This window comes from Xiphophorus couchianus, chromosome 13 (genome assembly GCF_001444195.1).
Source record: "Xiphophorus couchianus chromosome 13, X_couchianus-1.0, whole genome shotgun sequence".
In the NCBI taxonomy this organism is placed as follows: domain Eukaryota; kingdom Metazoa; phylum Chordata; class Actinopteri; order Cyprinodontiformes; family Poeciliidae; genus Xiphophorus; species Xiphophorus couchianus.
The window spans coordinates 3,776,001-3,794,850 of record NC_040240.1 but is presented as its reverse complement, the minus strand read 5'-3'; the positions used below and the strand labels follow the sequence as shown (position 1 = coordinate 3,794,850).

Below are 18,850 nucleotides of genomic sequence, written 5' to 3'. Positions count from 1 at the left end.
ACTAAAACAAGATGTAAGTAATGGGGCAGTTAAATAAGATAAATAAGTCGCCATCAATAGTCTCTATTCAGCTCAATATTTGGGTCATTATTGTTTGTATCGCTTATGTCCCTAACAATGCAAGTAAGTTGTTTGGGTCAAATGTCTAAAAGTTGAATTTCTATAAAGCTGACTTGGGAGACAAGACAGCAGGATGCCCAGGTGTTTGTTTTTTTTCTAGTTTTGGTGTACACCAGTCTATTCAGCCTTCCTGTTATCTGCTCAAAGTTTTGCTCTCTCACGCGGATATGCAGATATGTCTCAACATTTCATAGAAAACTAACTTTATGACTAAAACCGAAAATAATCAAGTGTTCTTCCCACAGTAACAACATCCACACGGAAGAGTGTGGCTGTATGCTCTACCTGCTATTGGTTACATGTAGTGGTGGTTGTTTTGGACTGATTGTTGAAAATTGTCTGATTAGAGTCAGCAATTGACTTCTCGGAGCATCTCTAGTCCAGGACACCATGAAATCAAAAAAGTATAAATAACACTGTTTTCTTTTAGCACAATTTAGATTAAAGAAAATAAAAATAATACACAGAATAAAAGGAAAGGTGGTGCAATTTGTCACTTTGGGATTACCTGAGTTATCCCTCCAGGTTGTACAGATTTAGTGTCAACGACACGTGCTGATTGATTAAAACCTATCAATCGCTTTATAAACCAGACAAAGACAACCCAGCAACAAGACGGCGATTTTTTTGTTTTTTGTTATCTTTTCTGTTTCATCAAAAGACAGAAGCCGCACTCTCTACAACAGCCAATCAAAACCTGACCTGCAGGCTCAGCTTGTTCCACTCAGCAGCTGGAGTAAACCAAACATGTAGCAAAAGATAAACAAGAAAAACAGCTTATGTTCAAATGGTGAGGCGTCCTTTACATAATGCTCCCCTCACAGGATTTAGGCATTTTGATACCATCTTGGAATGCACTATATATTGATTTATATATCACAGACCTTATATACCTATACGTAGACTGTATATTGCCATTATTATAAGCAGGATTACTGTTGATAAATGCAGTGGCCTCCTCACCTGAGGCACCTCAAAGGGCTTCAACCAACCCCCACCCCCATCCTTCCATTGGCCCAGAAGGTTCCACCCGCGGGTGGAGCAGGAGGCATTTTACTGTTCTGTTTTATACTGAATAATATTCAGACATGACGATTGAAAGTCTGGCTGGGTTTAGTCACTCCTCGTCCACAGACTCCCTTTTTGAATCCCTGTCCTTCTGTTCTGCCCCCTGAGGGTCGGGGCTCAGCGGGGCCGCCATCGCCTCCCCAGTGATCAGCGCGGAGCCATCTTGTTGGTCAACGATTTTCTGGGAAGTGGCGTCCTCCTGTGAGAGGCAGAGGGGTAATAAGATGGCCGTTCTGCCTACACAGCAGCTCAGAAAGTTTCGGTTGGCTTGTTGAAGCCATCAAAGCGGCAGCTTTAAGATTTCCAGAGTGTGTTTGTGCTGCCTGCTGTTAGCTCGTTCTGCTGCTGCTGCACATCGACTCCCACAGAGCAGTTCACTGCTAACACAAAGGGCAGTGAGGTCCAACAGTGTTAACATATGAGGGAGCTCAGGTGTAGCTCTAAAGATTTACACGCAACATCCGACAACACAATAGAAATCAACTTTCTTGCATTTTATGTGTCAAACAAAAACTTCAGTGGATCACTTTGGCCGATTTTACGTGACAAACTCAAAGACCAAGATAACTGACATGAGGAAGGAGGAGGAAACCTTATATTAAAACAATTTACAACCTAATTTAGCTCTGGACTTTGACTAGCCCATTCGAAAACATACATCTTAACTCTAGATGTATGGTCAGGGTCACTGGTCTACTGGAAAGGGAAACTCCAATCAACGTTCAAGTCGAACAGATTTTCAGGTACCGTACTTGTAAAACGCTACAAGTACTGAATCAAAGAAAATGGTTAAAAAAAATGTTCAGAATGGGGCATTTCTATTTATAATATACATTTTTTAATCGATTGTTAAATTGAAGTTAGTATTTTACTTTTCAGAGACACTGAATGTTTTGGCTGATTTATCTGTGAGCCACGAGCATCAAAAGTACAAGAAAAAACCTTGAAATATTTCAACATATGTGTGATGAATCTACAAAATGTAAGATCTTCATTTTCTGAAATCACTGAAAAAAAATGTATTGAATCTGGCTAGAGACTAACCCAAATAAGGAACAAGTCTGCATCTGTAAAAATGTAGGGAGGAAATCAATAGTTTTGGATGACAGTGTAGGTAAAAGGCTATGCTGGTGATTCTGTGTTTGTGACCGTTCACTACACAATGTACACCAAGTGGCTCCACGTTCGCTCATGTACCTGCTCTGAGAACCGATGGTTCACTTGATCTACAAACTCTTGCAGCTCTCCCTCTTCGCCGTTCGAGTGGCAGCTCGGACTTGGCACCTCGATCCCATGGCTTTCCAAGATGGCGGCTTCTGGTTGAGACAAAACAGGACGGAGCAGAGATTGACCACTCATAACCCGTTTCCACTGAAGGAACGCTCGTCTTTGAGCTGGTTCTGCTGCCTTCAAACTTCGGTGCCTTGTTGAGAGCCGACGCCGTTTCCACCAGTTTGTGGAGCCGAGCATGCGTTGTAAACAGCGGGCATTACACAACGCGGTAGGAGAGCGCAGTAGCAAGATGTAGGGTTCAATGGTTTTCATGGACTACAACAAGCAACGCGGTGAATAAAAACACAGAGGAAGTTGATGTCGGCTTTCGATTGTAAGTTCAGATTCCATAAATCCCCCCAAAAAGTTTGAAAGACTTTGCTTGTAAAATAACATAGTCCATATTTAAGAGCTTAAGTAATGTAGTTTTTAAGCTTGAGGAAGTTTTAGACACTTAGTTTAGGAAAAACAAGGTTGAATTGTCGCCGTTTCCACGATAGAAATGTATAGATTATAGATTTCTCCTATAGCCCGACCCAAAATTTGGATTTTTTTAGGCCCCATCTAAACTCTAATCGAAAGCCACAAACGGAAGTCACCTTCAGTTTCCTGAAAAGTAGTTCATCTACAAAAAAGACCAGCTTTTTTTTTTGTTGTTTTTTTTGTTGTTAATTTAACAATCCTTTGACCTTTCAATTGTAATCCTGCTGTTCAATCAGTAGAGTGTTCACTCTTACTGCACATCACAGAGAGATGTGCCTGAGTTGAACCACAGTTTGTGCTGTGGAGCCTCGTTATTTTCTGTGGAAACGCGCGACAACGATTTGAAAACAAATTTGGGAACCGGAACGGTGGCCTTGGGTGGAAAAGGCCTTGTATGTGTGTGGGTGTGTGTGTGTGGGTGTGTGTGTGAACTGTTGGCCGGCTCTTGTCAGGTCAGCCGCTCTCACCTATGTTTGCTCTTCTCTTCATCTCCTTCCGACGGTTGGCGAACCAGTTGTACACCTTCAACGCCGTCACCCGCTCAAACTCTGACAGCTTACAGCCTGAAGCAGGAGAGGAATGAGTAACACACTGGATCTGTTCATACAGTACTGAAGTAGGATCCATTTTATTCTATTTAATGGCAAAATTAACTTTTTATAATAATAAAGAAACTCAGTAAGTGTTGTAAAAAAAAAAGAACAGAAGGTCTAATATTCGTTCCTCACAGACTCTGCAATCATTAAGCTGAGTTTCACAAATAATCCAAAAGCATAAAGAGACACCAATGGAAGAAAAGATAAAGAAAAGATCTGTATTTATGGAAAATACGACTGAAGGGTTGTTTTGTTTTTTGGGGATGAAGTGCCATCTAGTGGTCGACACTAACCTGTCAAACACACCCTTTTTTAACTCTTGGGTTATTTAGAAATCAAGACATGATAAAATGACCTAGCCTTTTAGAGGGTGTAAAATTATTTCAATTTAAATGCATATCATTAAAAAAATCCTTCCAAACAAAATATTTAATCTCCTTTTGTCCATTTACATGACAAAAGGAAAGCCGTAGGTTTCCATTTCTCACACAAGTTTTTGGTTTTATCCTTATTTCATAAATTATGATACAAGCTGTGGATACAAGCTTAAAAATGAGTATGCTCCCCAGTCAGGTCGCATGTATTTCATATTTCTCGTTAGCCACTTGAATTTCAGGATCATGACTCACTGTTCGAGATGACCGTCAGCTAAAACAATTCTTACCATAAAACGTTCCCCATTTTCGTGACTTGGATTAACTTTATGTCACATCATATGTTTTTGACTTTGGTTCTCTTATTCATACAACTTTCAAGCAATAACAGGTAGCAAAATTCAAAACTGAGGATGTTTGCGAGTCTCACACCAGCCATTTTTATGTGTCTGATTGGCGATTTAGCATTAGCTTCTGAAAATTGTAAGTATTTAGCAATTTAGCATTAGCAGAATTACATTTGATTTAACACCAAACACTCGTCTAATTGGTAAATTTAGTGCAAAAAATATTTTTCTATAACAGCCATGGTGGCCATCTTTTATAAAAATGTCAATAAAGCACCATCCATCTATCCATCTATTTTCTTCCGCTTATCCGGGGTCAGGTTGCGGATGTAGCACCCTAAGAAGGGAGGCCCAGACTTCCCTCTCCCCAGCCACTTGTTCCCATTCCTCAGGGGGAATCCCAAGGCGTTCCCACGCCAGCCGAGAGACATAGTCCCCCCAGCGTGTCCTGGGTCTTCCCCGGGGCCTCCTCCCGGTGGGTCCTGCCCGGAACACCTCACCAGGGAAGCGTCCAGGAGGCATCCTGACCAGATGCCCGAGCCACCTCAACTGGTCCTCTCCTCTCGACGTGAAGGAGCAGCTGCTCTACTCTGAGTCCCTCCCGGAGGACCGAACTTCTCACCCTATCTCTAAGGGAGAGCCCAGACACCCTATGGAGAAAACCCATTTCAGCCGCTTGTGTCCGCGATCTCGTTCTTTCGGTTTTCAATAAAGCGTCATTAAATATGATTTCTATGGTTCCAATTATGTATGATTTGACACTAAAAGTGTTCATCCATGATAAATATCAGCATATCTAGTGCAACAATAAATTTTCCTTCACGACCACTGGGTTTGTGGTCATCTTGATTTTTTTTCTGTGGCTAACAGCCCCCCCAAAATTCCCTGGGAACATCTGTACCAAGTTAAGTTCTTGTACCTGCATATGGAAGATTTTCCTGAAATATTATTATCTACTACACTATGAACAATCTGGTAAAGACCAAATGAATTTTGCGTCGTGATAAGCAAGTTATCACAAAATGATGCTTGGAAAAGTACCTGAATCCCTTCCAGAGATTAAAGCAATTACAGACTGAAGTTATGAGGAGGAAGTGCATTTTCTATCCAATAAGAGGAAGCAAAAGTCTCTGTAGGTAAAGGGGAAGAAAATCTAATCAAAGCGATGTTTGCGTTTATTCTCAGTAGCTCAATAATATGGTTGGAGGTGTGTGGATCTCCTGGTCTGTCGGAAAAAGGCGGGAACCCCCCTTCCCCCCAAAAAATCTAAATGAGAAAATAATCTAGGTGAAAAATGATGGCCTTCCAACCTGGTTTCTGGATGACAGAATTACAGGCGCTGGCGATCTCCTCGCGCTTCGCCTCATCTGGATACTGATTCTCCATGAAGAAGCTGTAAGAGAGCGTCACAGTGCTTCCAGAAATACTTCACAATCATTCTGCATATTGCAGATACGACACCATTTCTGCCTGTTTGTGCCGCGTCACTTTTTCCGTCTACTTCCTCCACAGTGTGAACATAAGGAAGGCTCCTCACTGGAAGCCAATGCTTTTACAGATGGATAACCTTTAAAACAAATCGTGTTTCTGTTTTTACATATACATACATATATATATATAAAAAAGCTGAACATTAACACTCAAAGTGTTCCTGTCTCTCTGAAGTCATTGTCCTTTTTTTGTCGCTGCATGGGCTAAATCATTTTCTCACGTTACAAAACACACAGGGATCAATTCCTCTACATCCTCCCTCACACACACACACACACACACACACACACACACACACACACACACACACACACACACACCATCTTCACCTCTGCTGTGTCGTCCTTGGGTCTAAACCAGCTCGTAAGGAGCAGCACTGCAGCAGAGTTGCGTAATCTGGAGGCGCTGCTGGCTGCTGAGACTTGTCTGTGTTGCTCTTATTACTGAGAGAGCCCAGACTGCACTACACTTACACCGACCGATGTAATAGAGAAATCAATTGAACACAGCGGGTGCTTTGCTCCTTTCTGTCAGCATCTGTGTGAGTGCTTGCGTGTGTGTGGGGGGGGGGCAAAGCAGGGTGAATGGATGTGTAATGGGAAAGGGATGAAGGGAAAGAGCTGCTATCCAGAGGGCAACGACATGCAGAAGTGAACAAACAGGAAACAATGTTTGATACTTATTAAAGATTATTATCATTATTATTATTATTATTAATAAATACCTCAGGTATACTTTTGGTTTTAGATGTATTAACTTTACGATATAAAACTTAGAAATACAATTCTGGCTTAAATTAAGGCATATGAACTTTGTTCTAGCTTTACTCATTATTATCACAATGATTAATTTCAGGCAACTTATAATTTTGTGAGATGAGAGTGATGTCCAAAACTGGCAAATTAAACTAAATGGAAAATGCAAAAATCTGTATTTTTATTTAGATTATTTAGATTTTTTTTTTTTTTAAGTTTTACCTTCTCAACAAAAAACAAAATATTTTATGAAATCTGTAAATCATTAAAGGTCCAAAACAGGACTTTGTACCAGGGGCGGGCACCAGGAACTTAAAATTTTATCTCAATATTTTGTGGTACTACTATGGTAACAATAAAGATTATGATGATAAAAAAACTTGTTTTTAGGTATGCTGTGACTGCATGACTCAGCATTTATGGCGCCACAAACAGAAATATTGTTATCGACAAACATTTCCATTTGAAATAGGTTTCTTCTGGACACTACTTACTGAAAGGAAAGTTCGATTTTTATCACTATGCTGCATCCAGACCCTGCATTATATCATGTTTTTGATTTTACGGATATTTATTGAGGCTATCATGAAAAATACAAAATATTTCCAATAATATGGTCAGTTTTGTTTTATATTTAAAATCAATGATAGAAATGTAATGAGACAATGATAAATCAAAACTCTTATAAGAAATTTTTCGTAATAAATGATAAATAAATAATAAATTATATCATTTATCATGATAAATGCCCACCCGTACTTCGGACTGTTGACTTATTAGGAGAAAATCTGACGATTTCCAAATTATTTGGGTAATTATTGTTTTGTAGTTTGTTTGCCAAATTCTTTACCATTCTTGACCTGTGATCAGGGGACAAACAAAATCATTTCAAGGGCCACAACTGGCTCCTGGGCCAGAATTCAAAGATTAGAGCTTCAAATTTAAATGTTCCTACTGTTGCGTTGTATCATTTATTATGCCTCCAACTCCATTCTTTCAAAGATAATTTTTATTTTACGGCCCCTTTGCGGCACCCATATTCATCGCATATATTTGTCTAGTGAACGACAGGAGGTTCACTATAACACTATGACAGACTTTCTACAGGTTTTGAATATGGAAGCAGCAAAAAAAAAAAAGACAAAAAGACCAAGAATGGCAGGGAGTTAGGACAGAACAAACAATGAGAGAAGAAAAATGTAGAAAGGAAGGAAGAGGGAATCTGAGATAGCAAAAAGAAGGAAACATGAAAGTGTGTAAGGAAGAAAGGAGCTAGGTAAGGAATGAATAACAAGAAAAGAAGACAGAGAAAAGAGGGGAAACAATGAGGGAGTTGGAAAAAGAAACAAAGGTAATGAAAAGAACAGAAGGACACATAGAGGTTTGAACTAGAGATAAAGAGATGCGGAGGAAGACTGACAGTAAAGAAAGCAGAGTAGAAGGAAAGAAACATGGAAAGATTTGAGATAGAAAGGAAGAATATCTTTTATATATATATATATATATATATATATATATATATATATATATATATATATATATATATATATATATAAATAATATAGAATAAAGAGAACATAGAATGATCTGAGATAGGAAATATGGAAGATAGGACACAAGGAACAGAGGATAGAAGAATGGAAGTAACCAAGGAAAGATTTGGGCTAGAAAGAGAGAAAGGAAGGAACAAAAACAGAAAGGATTTAATCTAGGAAGGAAGGAATGAACGAATAGAGGGACACATAAAGAAGGGTAGACGAATACGAGAAAGGAAGAAAAGACAGAAAGGAAATTCTGCAAAATAGAAGACTGGAAAACTCAAACTAACACAGGTTTGATTTCCAAAAACCACTGGGAGAATCGCCATCCAATCCCTAATGCACACACTAGAACCAAGTTATCACAATTCCCATGCTCCATAATGAAAACCAAGCAAAAAAATAATAATACTGTAAATGGGTTCAAAAGTTCTCATTCTACTTACACAATGTAAATTCTTTCCAAATGCGTTTGCGGACAGTACTGTATTAAAATAAGCTGTTGTCTTTAAAAGACGCTCACCTCTCCATGATGGACTGGCACTCCTTCCTCCAGGTGAACCTGCTTCCTCTGCGCAGCCTCAGAGGACCGCCTACAATCCCCGCTCTGTCGCTGGCGATGATACCCGTTCTCCAGTCGGGTTCCTCCTTCACCAAAGAGCGCATCGACAAGGTCGCACCTGAGGAACATAGGATCCAATTGAGCCGTGCAAAATGTAAGAGACCTGCTGGGTAAAGTCAGGTTTCGACCAAATTTCCATCCTTCTCCCAAAGGGCAGAAGTGAAACATCAACTTTAAATCAGGGGCCTGTCCATTGGCTTTATGTTAATAAAGTTTTACCTCACTATATCTTCTGACATCCTGTACATTTGTACATGGTAAAGGTCCCTGACAACAACTGGAATGTGGAAATGCTCCGCCTCTACTATGAGTTTGGGAAATTCCAGGTTGCAATTTTGATTTTGATTTCTAATTTTGTCAAATCAGATCTGATATGACAAAAATCTGAGATCTTCTTTCCAGGCCATACCGCCCAGTCCAATTTGAAATTCAACAAAAGCCTCTCTACTGAATTTTTGTATATCACAGAAACAAAGATCCTAAAACTTAGAAGCAGTAAAGTATGTAAAAAAAATAAAAAAAATTCTCAACAACTCTATGGCCACAATCTACTCATAAAAAGAGTCAAAAGCACATGAACCCCGTTTTAGCCATTTCCTGTCACAAACAACGACGGTACTTTTCAGGACTACAGCTGTCAAGGAGACGAAGGCGTCCTCCGCAGCTCGCCGCCGAGGCCGCGGTTACCTGGCTGGGCGGCAGCCGCTGCGGCGGCTGTGTACCACGGCAGCAGGTGCACCAGCAGCTCTCTCTGCCTGCTCCAGGACGGGCTGTGGTTGGGCATCAGGTTGGTGTTGGGGTTGGGGAAGATGTTGGGGAGGGTGCCGCTCGCCCCTGCTACCGTCCCATCTCTGTCCCCTGCCCTGGCCCTGGCCATGGGACTCACGCTGTGCTGGCTTTCACTCCACCTCAGGCCTTCATTGGGACAAAACCAATAAGTCATGGAGGCAGGCCGCGGGGTTGGGTTACACACCAGACGGTGGAGGCGAATTGGATGTTTTCTTTGGCACACTCCTGTAGACCTGCCGTAAGACGTTCTGTATTGACTCTTTGCACAGACAAATTATCTCGACTTGGACAAGCAGAAGCCATAACGGCAAAAACAATGGCAGCCGTTTGTGCAATCCTCCCATCCCTCACTTACGGACATGGCGCCTCAACGTGACATAGTTGCAAAGGGTCAATTTATCTAAAATAAATACTCTTTGATCTGAAGTTTGGAGGGTTTTTCTTAATGACGGGCAGGTCAAAAGGAGTTTATGTGAGAAGCAAAAGGACAGCAGCCGTATTCGGCTAGGAAACATGGCGGAATCATTCTTGTTAGTATTCCATCTAAAGACCGTTAGCCATGTAGGGATGAAAACCAGCACCGGAGTACCTCCAGGATCAGGGCTGGGAACAGTGGAGGAGCTGAAGCAAAGCTTTGCTTGGGTGATTTAAAAAAAAAAAAAAAAGCAGTAACACAAAGTCTGACAGCAGATGCTGTGTCAGACAACTTGTTTCTACTTTTCAGTACTCAAATAAAAAAAGTCACATGATTTACCGTGGTAACATGCTGTTAAACCCAACACAAAGAAGAGCCGGGAGCATCTTGAATGCAGTTTTTTTTTTCTGTGTGTGTGTGTTTAAGTAGCTGCTTTGTAGGACACGAAGAGGTCAGAACCGATTCAAGCTGTTACTGTAGCCGGCGCAGACAAAACCACCTTCACTTCCTAACTAGAGGAGGGTGGGGTGGGGTTTATCGATTAGAATCTCCTGTGACGGGGCTACCTTTATCATTTTGTCTTCCCTCTGAAACCATAGATGTGTCCCGAGTCCTTCCTTGACCTCGCAGCCCTTGAGGAGCGGTTTGGCCGTTAGCAGAAAGGAATAGCCATGCAGGAGGGATGAGGAGAGGGAGTGATGTAGGGGTTTTGGGGTTGGGGGTGGGGGAAGGTGAGCAGGCGGTGGATCAAAATTCACAAAAACACAATCAGTATCATCATCCGTTTAATTTACCCCCATTACCCTCATGTTTGCTAGTTGGTCTGCGGCTGGCATTGATAGAACTCCCATGTGGTTTTCCGTCTCCTCACCTGGGTTGTTCCTCTCCAGCAGGTACCAGCGGTAGAAGGCTCTGCGCTTGGAGTCGCTCATCTCCAGGCCTTGCTGCAGCAGCCACTGGGAGATGTAGCTCTGGCTGATGCCTGCGCAGCGGAGGACAAACGAATCGTTTCAACAAATCATTTCCTTTGTCCGTTTTTATTACATCTGGGCGCAGATCAACGGTCTCCCTGTTAATTTAATGAAGGCGCGTCGACGCCGGTGTTTTATTAAAGGACGTGTGTGGCATCGTGAGACACGCGGCGCTCCGTTTTAATACGCCGCAACGACACAAACAAGACCCATCTTCTGCATTCTCACATCTATTATTAGGGTTCGTATTAATAGACTTTTAAAAAAAAACTGAGAGGTTGTTGTATGGAACATTATCAAAGCTAAAACACAGACAGACGCCACAGGAATGTTTTCTCACTTTGTCTGCCAGATTTCTTTCTGGATGTTTTTTCTATTCTATTGAGTGTTACCTAATATTATACCAAACTACACTTACGAGGAATTGTAAATATGGGAAATACAGCATTTTTTCTTTGTAAAACACTTCAAACTTCCTCAATCTTTTGCACGTCTTGCCACAGAATCTCAAATTAAGTGGGTCAGTTTCTAAAGCCACATATTTGGGTTCATCGTCAGGGTATCAACCAGAGGATACTTAGTAACCCTGAACAGGAGCACCTAGTTTACATATTTTAGATCAACATTAGATTCTTTTTCTTCTTTTGTGCTTTCCTTTGGTTTGTTATTTTGTTTGTATTTCCTTTTAATTCCTGTAAAGCACTTTGTATTGCCTTGTTGCTGAAAATGTGCTATATAAATAAAATTACCTTTACCTATCAAATCAAATTTAAAGGGCCAGTATTACGTGTTTCAAGCCCAAGTGCCATTTTATAGCACAAACAGGTAGCCATGTTAACTTCAGTTGATAAAAAAATTCTATATATATCAAATATGACTTCAAGTTCCACAGGAAACGATTAGAGAGGAAGTGATGTCGGAAGTGACTTTTGTCCTTTGACGTGTGTTGAGCGCTTAAAGGATAAAAGTCAAACGATGGATCTTTAATCCTTTGACTTCACAATGAAGCACTGATTTCTGTTGGTTTATCATCCCAATTAAATATGAAAACATGAAAAGATGTGAAAGAGTTTTTAAGTGTTATGAATACCTCTAAATACTACGAATAAGTAGGACAAATCTTATCTATGAAAAGCTTTAAGTTCCACACGCTAACAACCGAAGGACAAGGAGAGATACGTCGTTGCTCGATCAGTCTGCAAAAAGGCTTTATCTAATTGTACCTAGCTGTAATTTAGGCTCAATGACAGCAGAAGGACAGACTCGACAGAAAATTTGGTGACAGGAGGCGAAGGGTCAAATTGTTCTTTGTTGTTTGCATCACCAACTTTGAATTCATGAGCTGTTTTTATTCCGATTACATAATGTTGGTCAGAATAAAGAAGGTGGAGAAGAGTTCATGAGGCCCTGCCATAAGTTAAGAGACCTGCTAGAAAACATAAAACCAGCTCTGACTGGAAATATTGAGCAGTTTCTCATATGCCAGTTGCAGCATAAATGTTTTTTGGCCCTGACTGCCAAACAAAGCACCATCACCCCTTTTCATCGCCATTAAAATAAGAGGCTTCCACTCAAAGTAGTTCCAGTGTGACACCAGTATTGGTCCTAGAACTGGTTCTAAAAAAATAAATGTCAAACTGTCAGTTTGGTTTTCAAAAGTCTGAAAAAAGTTCGGTGTCATCCTGTTACATCAAAATGAGTTATTTCGAGAGTTGATATTTGTTCTTTTGTTTGATTGTTTTGCAGACATTGTACTTTTTGTAAGAGTCATAAGCCCAAATCATGTGAATTTTAATAATGTTTTGTGATTTTTATGAATATGAACAATACTCATGTATTTGAAAATTATGAAGTTATAGCAATTTTGGGGGGGGGAGAACATGGAGTTACAGGGCAAGGTGCGTATTAAAACCTACCATCATCAGTTGGTGAGAAGATGGCTGGAGATACAGGACAGCTTTTTCCCATAAATTAATAAAATCAGTTTTTGAAAACTGCTTTCCGTGTTTATGTGAGTTATCTTTATTCAAAATTGGCATAAGTTTGATTATCTGAAACATTTAAGTGCGAGACAAAAGCAAAAAATGAGAAGAAATCTGTTGGGATTTATGTTTCACAGCACTGTATAGTGCAAGAAAATCAAAGAGGTTGCAAAAAATTGAGGTGGATCCCAAACATCTGGAGCTGAAATAGACTCCTTTAAATCAAAGTGGCCCAGTCGAAGTCAGAATCCAGTCGAAAACATGTGGCACAGCTTAAAAACATGTTCAGACAAGGAAAGCATCTGATTATGACAACTGTTTAATCTTTTTTTTTTTTTAAAACACATTCTGCAGATTTTTCGTTCACCTCTTAAACCATAGACAATATTAGAAATACATTAAAAGCTGCAAAAGAAACCAAATAATTGATTCCTTTTTTAAACAAGAACATAAATATTATATTGCCTAAAATGCAATAACAGTACTCTTTTACTGGATTTGAACTGGGTGAAGCTAAAATAATGCCAACGAGGAGTTGTGGGTGAAACACAATTTACAGACACAGGTGGGGTTTTTTATCTTAAAGGCAAAATGTGTATGTATTTTATAGTAGTTTTGGCTTCATTGATGTTGTTTTTTAATGTTGCTGCTGCAACTAACGATTATTTAAGTAATTAGTTATTCTGACGATTAATTGGTTAATCAGATAAAAAACATGACACATTCTGTAGATTTTTTGTTCACCTCTTTAACCTTTCTTATGTTGTATAAAAGAAAGGTTATATACAACATAAGAATATAACCTTATTTGATTTCTTTTGATGCAAAAGAAATCAAATAATTCAATTCCTTCTTTAAAAAAGAACATAACCATTGTCTGGCCTAAAATGTAATAACATAGTATTCCTGTAGTGAATTTGAATCGCCTGGAGCTAAAACGACGCCAAAAACATATTTACAGATAAAAACATTTATATTCTGTACAGTTGTTTTCTACGGTGCTGTTTTTTTCCCAGCAGGTCTTTTTTGTATGCTCCAGTTAATGATTAATCAACGACTAATTTACTTGGCGAATACTTCAATAATCGATTCATCGCGACTAACACGATTAATCGTTTCAATGTGGATGAAGGAGGAGTACCTGTGACCTGGCCTACGATGGCCTGAGAGATCCGCCGGTTGTTCAGGAACGTCTTGATCTCCTCTTTCACCAGGTTGCTGTCTCTTCTGCAAAAAAAAAGAGAGAAAAACTCATCAAGTTAACAGAAAAGAAAAAAATCAATTACCCAGTGGGTAACTAACTTTCCTCGCTGAGGATTCGCTTTTCCCAGCCGTCCCTGAACGCCTGACCTGAATTAACTCGGATACAGCTTGTGGATAATGAGCCTGTCGTCCTCTCACCTCATGTACTCCTCCACCTTCTCCTCCAGGTCCCACTCCTCCTCGCCCATCATATCGTAGCTGAACGCCCGCTGCACCACCACGCTGGGGGGGTACAAGGGTGGCGGCGAAGCCTCGTAGCTGTTGCTGGGCGACAGTGCCGCACCCTCGAGGCCCGAGGTCTGGGTGGTGGCCGAGGCCAGAGAGAGCGAGGAGGATGACGAGGAGGACGACGAGGACGGGGCGGGGGCAGCGGCGGGTGTGGCGTTGCTGGGCGGGGCCGGGTGGGAGTCGCAGCGTGGCGGCAACGGGGGTGGCGGTGGGCGGTGGTCTGGGTCCAGCCTCTCCAGGGACTCCAGTGCGTGGAGGATCTGGGGTTTGGTCATGCCGGAGAGGCGCAGGCGCTGCAGGAGGTCGATCTGCTCGATGGTGTAGCGCGGCTCCACCTCGCACGTCTCCATACTGGGGTCTGCAGAGATGACGCGAAGCGTTCTAAACCGTTACCAACAGCACACGCCGCTATATTTATCCCCTCCACACTGATAATCGACCAAAGGATTATTAATAGATGAAACAGATAAGATAAGGCATGCTAATTCGAAATCAAACACCTCCCTGTCTTTGTGGGTGTCCAACTGTTAGCCTAAAAAGCAAAACAGGCATAAAAGTATTCAAATGGAATGATTCACTGGTAGAATCAGACTTCATTGTTTATGTTAAAGGGAAAATTCAGTTGTAAAGATTCACTCAAAAAAGTTCTTAAAAGTGTAAAAACAACAGATAAAATACCAGAGTAAAACTAACAACAGTGATAATAATAATAATATTATAATAATAATAATATTATTATGATATTATTATTATAATAATAATATTATAATATTATAATAATAATTATTATTATTATTATTATTATTATCACTTATAATAATAATAATAATTATTATTATAAGTGATAATAATAATAATAATAATTATTATTATTATTATTATTATAAACTGTACAAGACTATAAGTGAAAATAGTGTGCCATTATTTGAAATAAAAATATCATATTTGCGATAAATATTTATAATCAGACGTATATTCTCCTTATTTCACATTACAAACAGAAGGTTCTAAATATTTTACTGGGATTTTATGTGAAAGAGAAAAATAGTGCAGAATTATAAAACGCTGTGAAGTGGACCAAAATATTTTGTGGTTTTTGACTTCTTTTCTGTAAAAATTTGAAAACTTTGGGACGTATCTGCGTTGAGCCTCTTTATCCCGACACGTCCAAATAAAATCCATTGTAAGTACTTGCCTTCAGAGGGTCACTAATAGGTAAATAAAGTGTATTTGTGTGTTATTTAGAGCAGCCGTCTGCAACCTGCAGCTCTATGGAACGCACCGGCGCTTTAAAACTCATCCTTAATATGATCAAGAATAAACTAATGCTTTAAACATAAATTTAATAACAAATGTTTTTTATGGAACAAATAGATTTTTCATGAAGAATTACACTGAAAAATACCAGCGTAACTGTATCTAAACACTCCCATGTTTTAGATGGGGGGTATGTTCTGTCATTACGTTGGAAACTACTTTTTTCCATTTTTGCTTTTTTATTATCTATTAATTTCAACAGAAAGGAACATATCCAAACTTATACAAAATTTTCTGTTAAAGTTTTACGTTTTTCCTTATTTGAATACCTAAAAACAGTTAGAAGACGGGGGTTCTTTACAAATTACAACAAATTTTCTGAAGCAGATATTTATGGGAAAAAAAAACAACAGAAAAAATTATAAGTTATGTAGCGGAAGTCATAGGTTGTCTTATTTGGAGTTTACCACACAGCCCATGTGTTAGCCAAAACCAGCTCCGTGTAGCAGCGTGACATGGTGGTGGCAGCATCATGCTGGGGAGATATCACTCCTTATTAGGCCCCACTTTCAAGCAGGATAATGACTCTAAACATCCAGCTGGAGCTATAATTGAATGCGTTTGAATGACAGCAAATTTAGGAATCAGATTGGCCCAGTCAAAGGCCAATTCTAAATTTTTCTCAATACTGGAAAACTGGTGATCACAAACACTGTCCAGACTAGTTGGATTGAACTTGTGATACTACAGCATATATATTTTAGAATTGCTTCACTAATGGTGGATTTTTTTATTTTATTTTTTATTTTCTTATTGAGGCATTGGATGTTTGCATCTGGATCAAATTGAAATTGAGATTTGGCAAAGAAGAGTTGGCCAATATTTTGGCCTGCAGGTATAAAAGCACGTAGAGAAGCACTCCACATGCAGCTAAACAGTAGTTTTATTTCAGAAAACTTCAGGAAAAATGCATTCAAGTTTGTGACTGTGACATGACTACCAATGAGGTGGGAGGGAGGGGGTGAGAGAAACAGCTCAAAGGGCTGGGATATTTTTCCAAGGCTCTGGAGGTTGCGTTAGAGAACACTGGTTTATAAAATTGCACATAAAACACTGCATTCACCTCTGTAGAACCAGTGGGTCACTCAAAGTTCTGGCAAGCTTTCAAACACTTGGCACAGACACTTGAGACTAACCTTGGTCAGTTTGCCCAGGGAAGAATTAAAGTAAAATCCTCGCAGCATGCATAAATTAACATACGCTTTCTTCAACATCATGGCCAGTCGTTTGGAGTACAACAGGAAATTTGACACGGTCTCTTATTATTCATAACTAACTACATTCTTTTTTTCAAACAAGACCGCACTTCAGGATTAAAATATATATATATATATATATATATATATATATATATATATAAACTTTGTGAATAAACAAGGTAGAATTGGGCGACTGGTTATTATCAACGCATTACTCTGTAAATATGTTATTTCACTGGAAAACTGTAAGCGACTGTCTTGAGTTTTGCCTTTAAAAAAACAAAACAACAACAGCCCCTCTCATCCTTCCCGATGTTTCCCCCACTTACCAGACGGAGGGGGTGACACGGACAGGCACCCCGGGAGTGGCTCAGCGCGAAGGGTCGCAGTGGGGACGGACCACTGTCGCATGGCTCGGCGGACTTCAGCTCGGCTGGAACCTCTACGGACTCAAGACAGGAGAGACTCACTGCAGTGTGCTGCGGTTAAACTGTCCCCATTAGCATGCTGGCAAATCACTCGCTAGCAGGCTGGGTTAGCCAAGCTAGCGACATGAACTCCGGTTGGTTCCCCTGAGCGACAAAAACAATCCTGCTGTAGTTTGCCCTGCTGTCTTGTTAGAGATTTCGAGTTGTTCAAAAAGAAGAAGAAAAAAAAAGAAAAGCGAAAATGATACATGTCGTATCTGGACTGGGCCAGAAGATATAACTTTTAGATACGGATTCAATTTGCGTTGCGTTTACATTGTTCCCAGCTTTGCGTTAACGCTGTGAAGCATTTTGTGGTCAAAACGGGAATGGTCTGATGGTATGCTTTTATTTTGTAGAGCAACGGAAATCTCAATTTGGTCTATGAACAGCTTGATGCTGACTTATTTCAGCTATCTACCAAGACTTGCACCCTGTGGGTAAAGTGATAAAACAAACAATTTAGAAAATGTAATAGCAACAAATATCTATATTTTTATGCTTAGCTGTAAGCAACTATAGGTTGTGTTTTACCGAAAAACTTAAACGCAGTCAACTTAGCTACTTAGCTTGTTAACTACTAGCAACGGGGACCGTAACTGCCCCACCAACACCACTCTCAAGACCCAACACCACTGTCAGGCCCCACAGTCCGAAAACCCTTTCCGGTTCATACAAGACGTTGTTGCAGATTGGCCGAAACGCTCTGACGTAGATGCGCTCTGACGTTGGCGATGCGCACAGGGAAGTTATATTCACATCTGCGCATTGGATAATAAACAATAAAATTAAGTTATAATGACTACAAAAAAAATTATGTTTGGTTTATTATTTCTTTGTTGCATTTATGCAACAAAACGTAAACTGCTAGAAAGACTGTTTATTTTGTGTAGATAAGGCTGATATCAGTAATTAGAACTCTTACCTTGTCTCTAAAGTTATTGAAGAGTAGGTCTCCATGCAATTAATGGAGTATATTTTAAAAAGCCAACTTCCTATGCCGTTTGGGGGCATGAGATACAGCACCCCTTGGTGCTATATGTATCATTTTTATATACATATTTCTGAGATTCTCTACCTCTAACAACGTTAGTTCTTTGAATAAAACTCTCTGTGTGAAATCTTATACTTGTCTTCTACCCTATGATTGAGGGTAGAGACAAGTATAAATATTACAGGTGGCCTGTGGCTACAGTTTATGGCTACAGTAAGTTTTTATAAAAACGTTTTATAATAATATATTATATATTTCCTTTGCTATAGTGTGTATTGAATGAGTTATTGTTGCGTACATGCATACACACAGAACGATGACTCCAAACTTTAAACAATCGCATGGTTTTCTTACAAGCAATTGTTTATAAGAGGTCTTTATCGTAGTACACGAACATGAAGGTAACAAATAACAGATGCAAAATTATTTAATTTACTGTTATAACAAATATTTCTGAATAACAAATTTTCCAAAGCCCAAAACTATGTTTACTCAACAATGCATTAACTTATTTCTGAAAATATATGCAACGTTAGCATCGTCTGATGTGAGCTACTGA

The 18,850-nt window shown here is 39.7% G+C and overlaps 1 protein-coding gene across 3 annotated transcripts; it reads right to left on the bottom strand.

The window, feature by feature from the left end:
• Window positions 1-219: 219 nt before the first annotated feature.
• LOC114155599 (homeobox-containing protein 1) lies at window positions 220-18,036 on the bottom strand. 3 transcript variants are annotated; one of them, XM_028035561.1, is made up of 10 exons: window positions 17,160-18,033; window positions 14,225-14,672; window positions 13,965-14,050; window positions 10,742-10,852; window positions 9,354-9,581; window positions 8,568-8,724; window positions 5,571-5,653; window positions 3,411-3,506; window positions 2,386-2,504; window positions 220-1,387 (listed from the first exon to the last, which is right to left on the bottom strand). In XM_028035561.1, the coding sequence occupies exons 1-10, from the start codon at window positions 17,239-17,241 to the stop codon at window positions 1,238-1,240; spliced, it is 1,560 nt and encodes a 519-aa protein (XP_027891362.1). In that variant the 5' UTR covers window positions 17,242-18,033; the 3' UTR covers window positions 220-1,237. The 3 variants fall into 3 exon arrangements, with proteins under 3 accessions (XP_027891362.1, XP_027891364.1, XP_027891363.1); XM_028035562.1 differs by having other exon boundaries at window positions 1,250-1,565; window positions 17,160-18,036; XM_028035563.1 differs by lacking the exon at window positions 9,354-9,581 and having other exon boundaries at window positions 17,160-18,030.
• Window positions 18,037-18,850: the final 814 nt, after the last annotated feature.

Coding starts and splice junctions, on each gene's coding strand:
- LOC114155599 (XM_028035561.1), bottom strand. CDS start 17,241: ATGCGACAGTGGTCCGTCCCCACTGCGACCCTTCGCGCTGAGCCACTC. Junction 14,051..14,224: donor AAGGTGGAGGAGTACATGAG/GTGAGAGGACGA, acceptor TTTTTTTTGCAG/AAGAGACAGCAACCTGGTGA. Junction 10,853..13,964: donor CATCGTAGGCCAGGTCACAG/GTACTCCTCCTT, acceptor TCCGCTGCGCAG/GCATCAGCCAGAGCTACATC.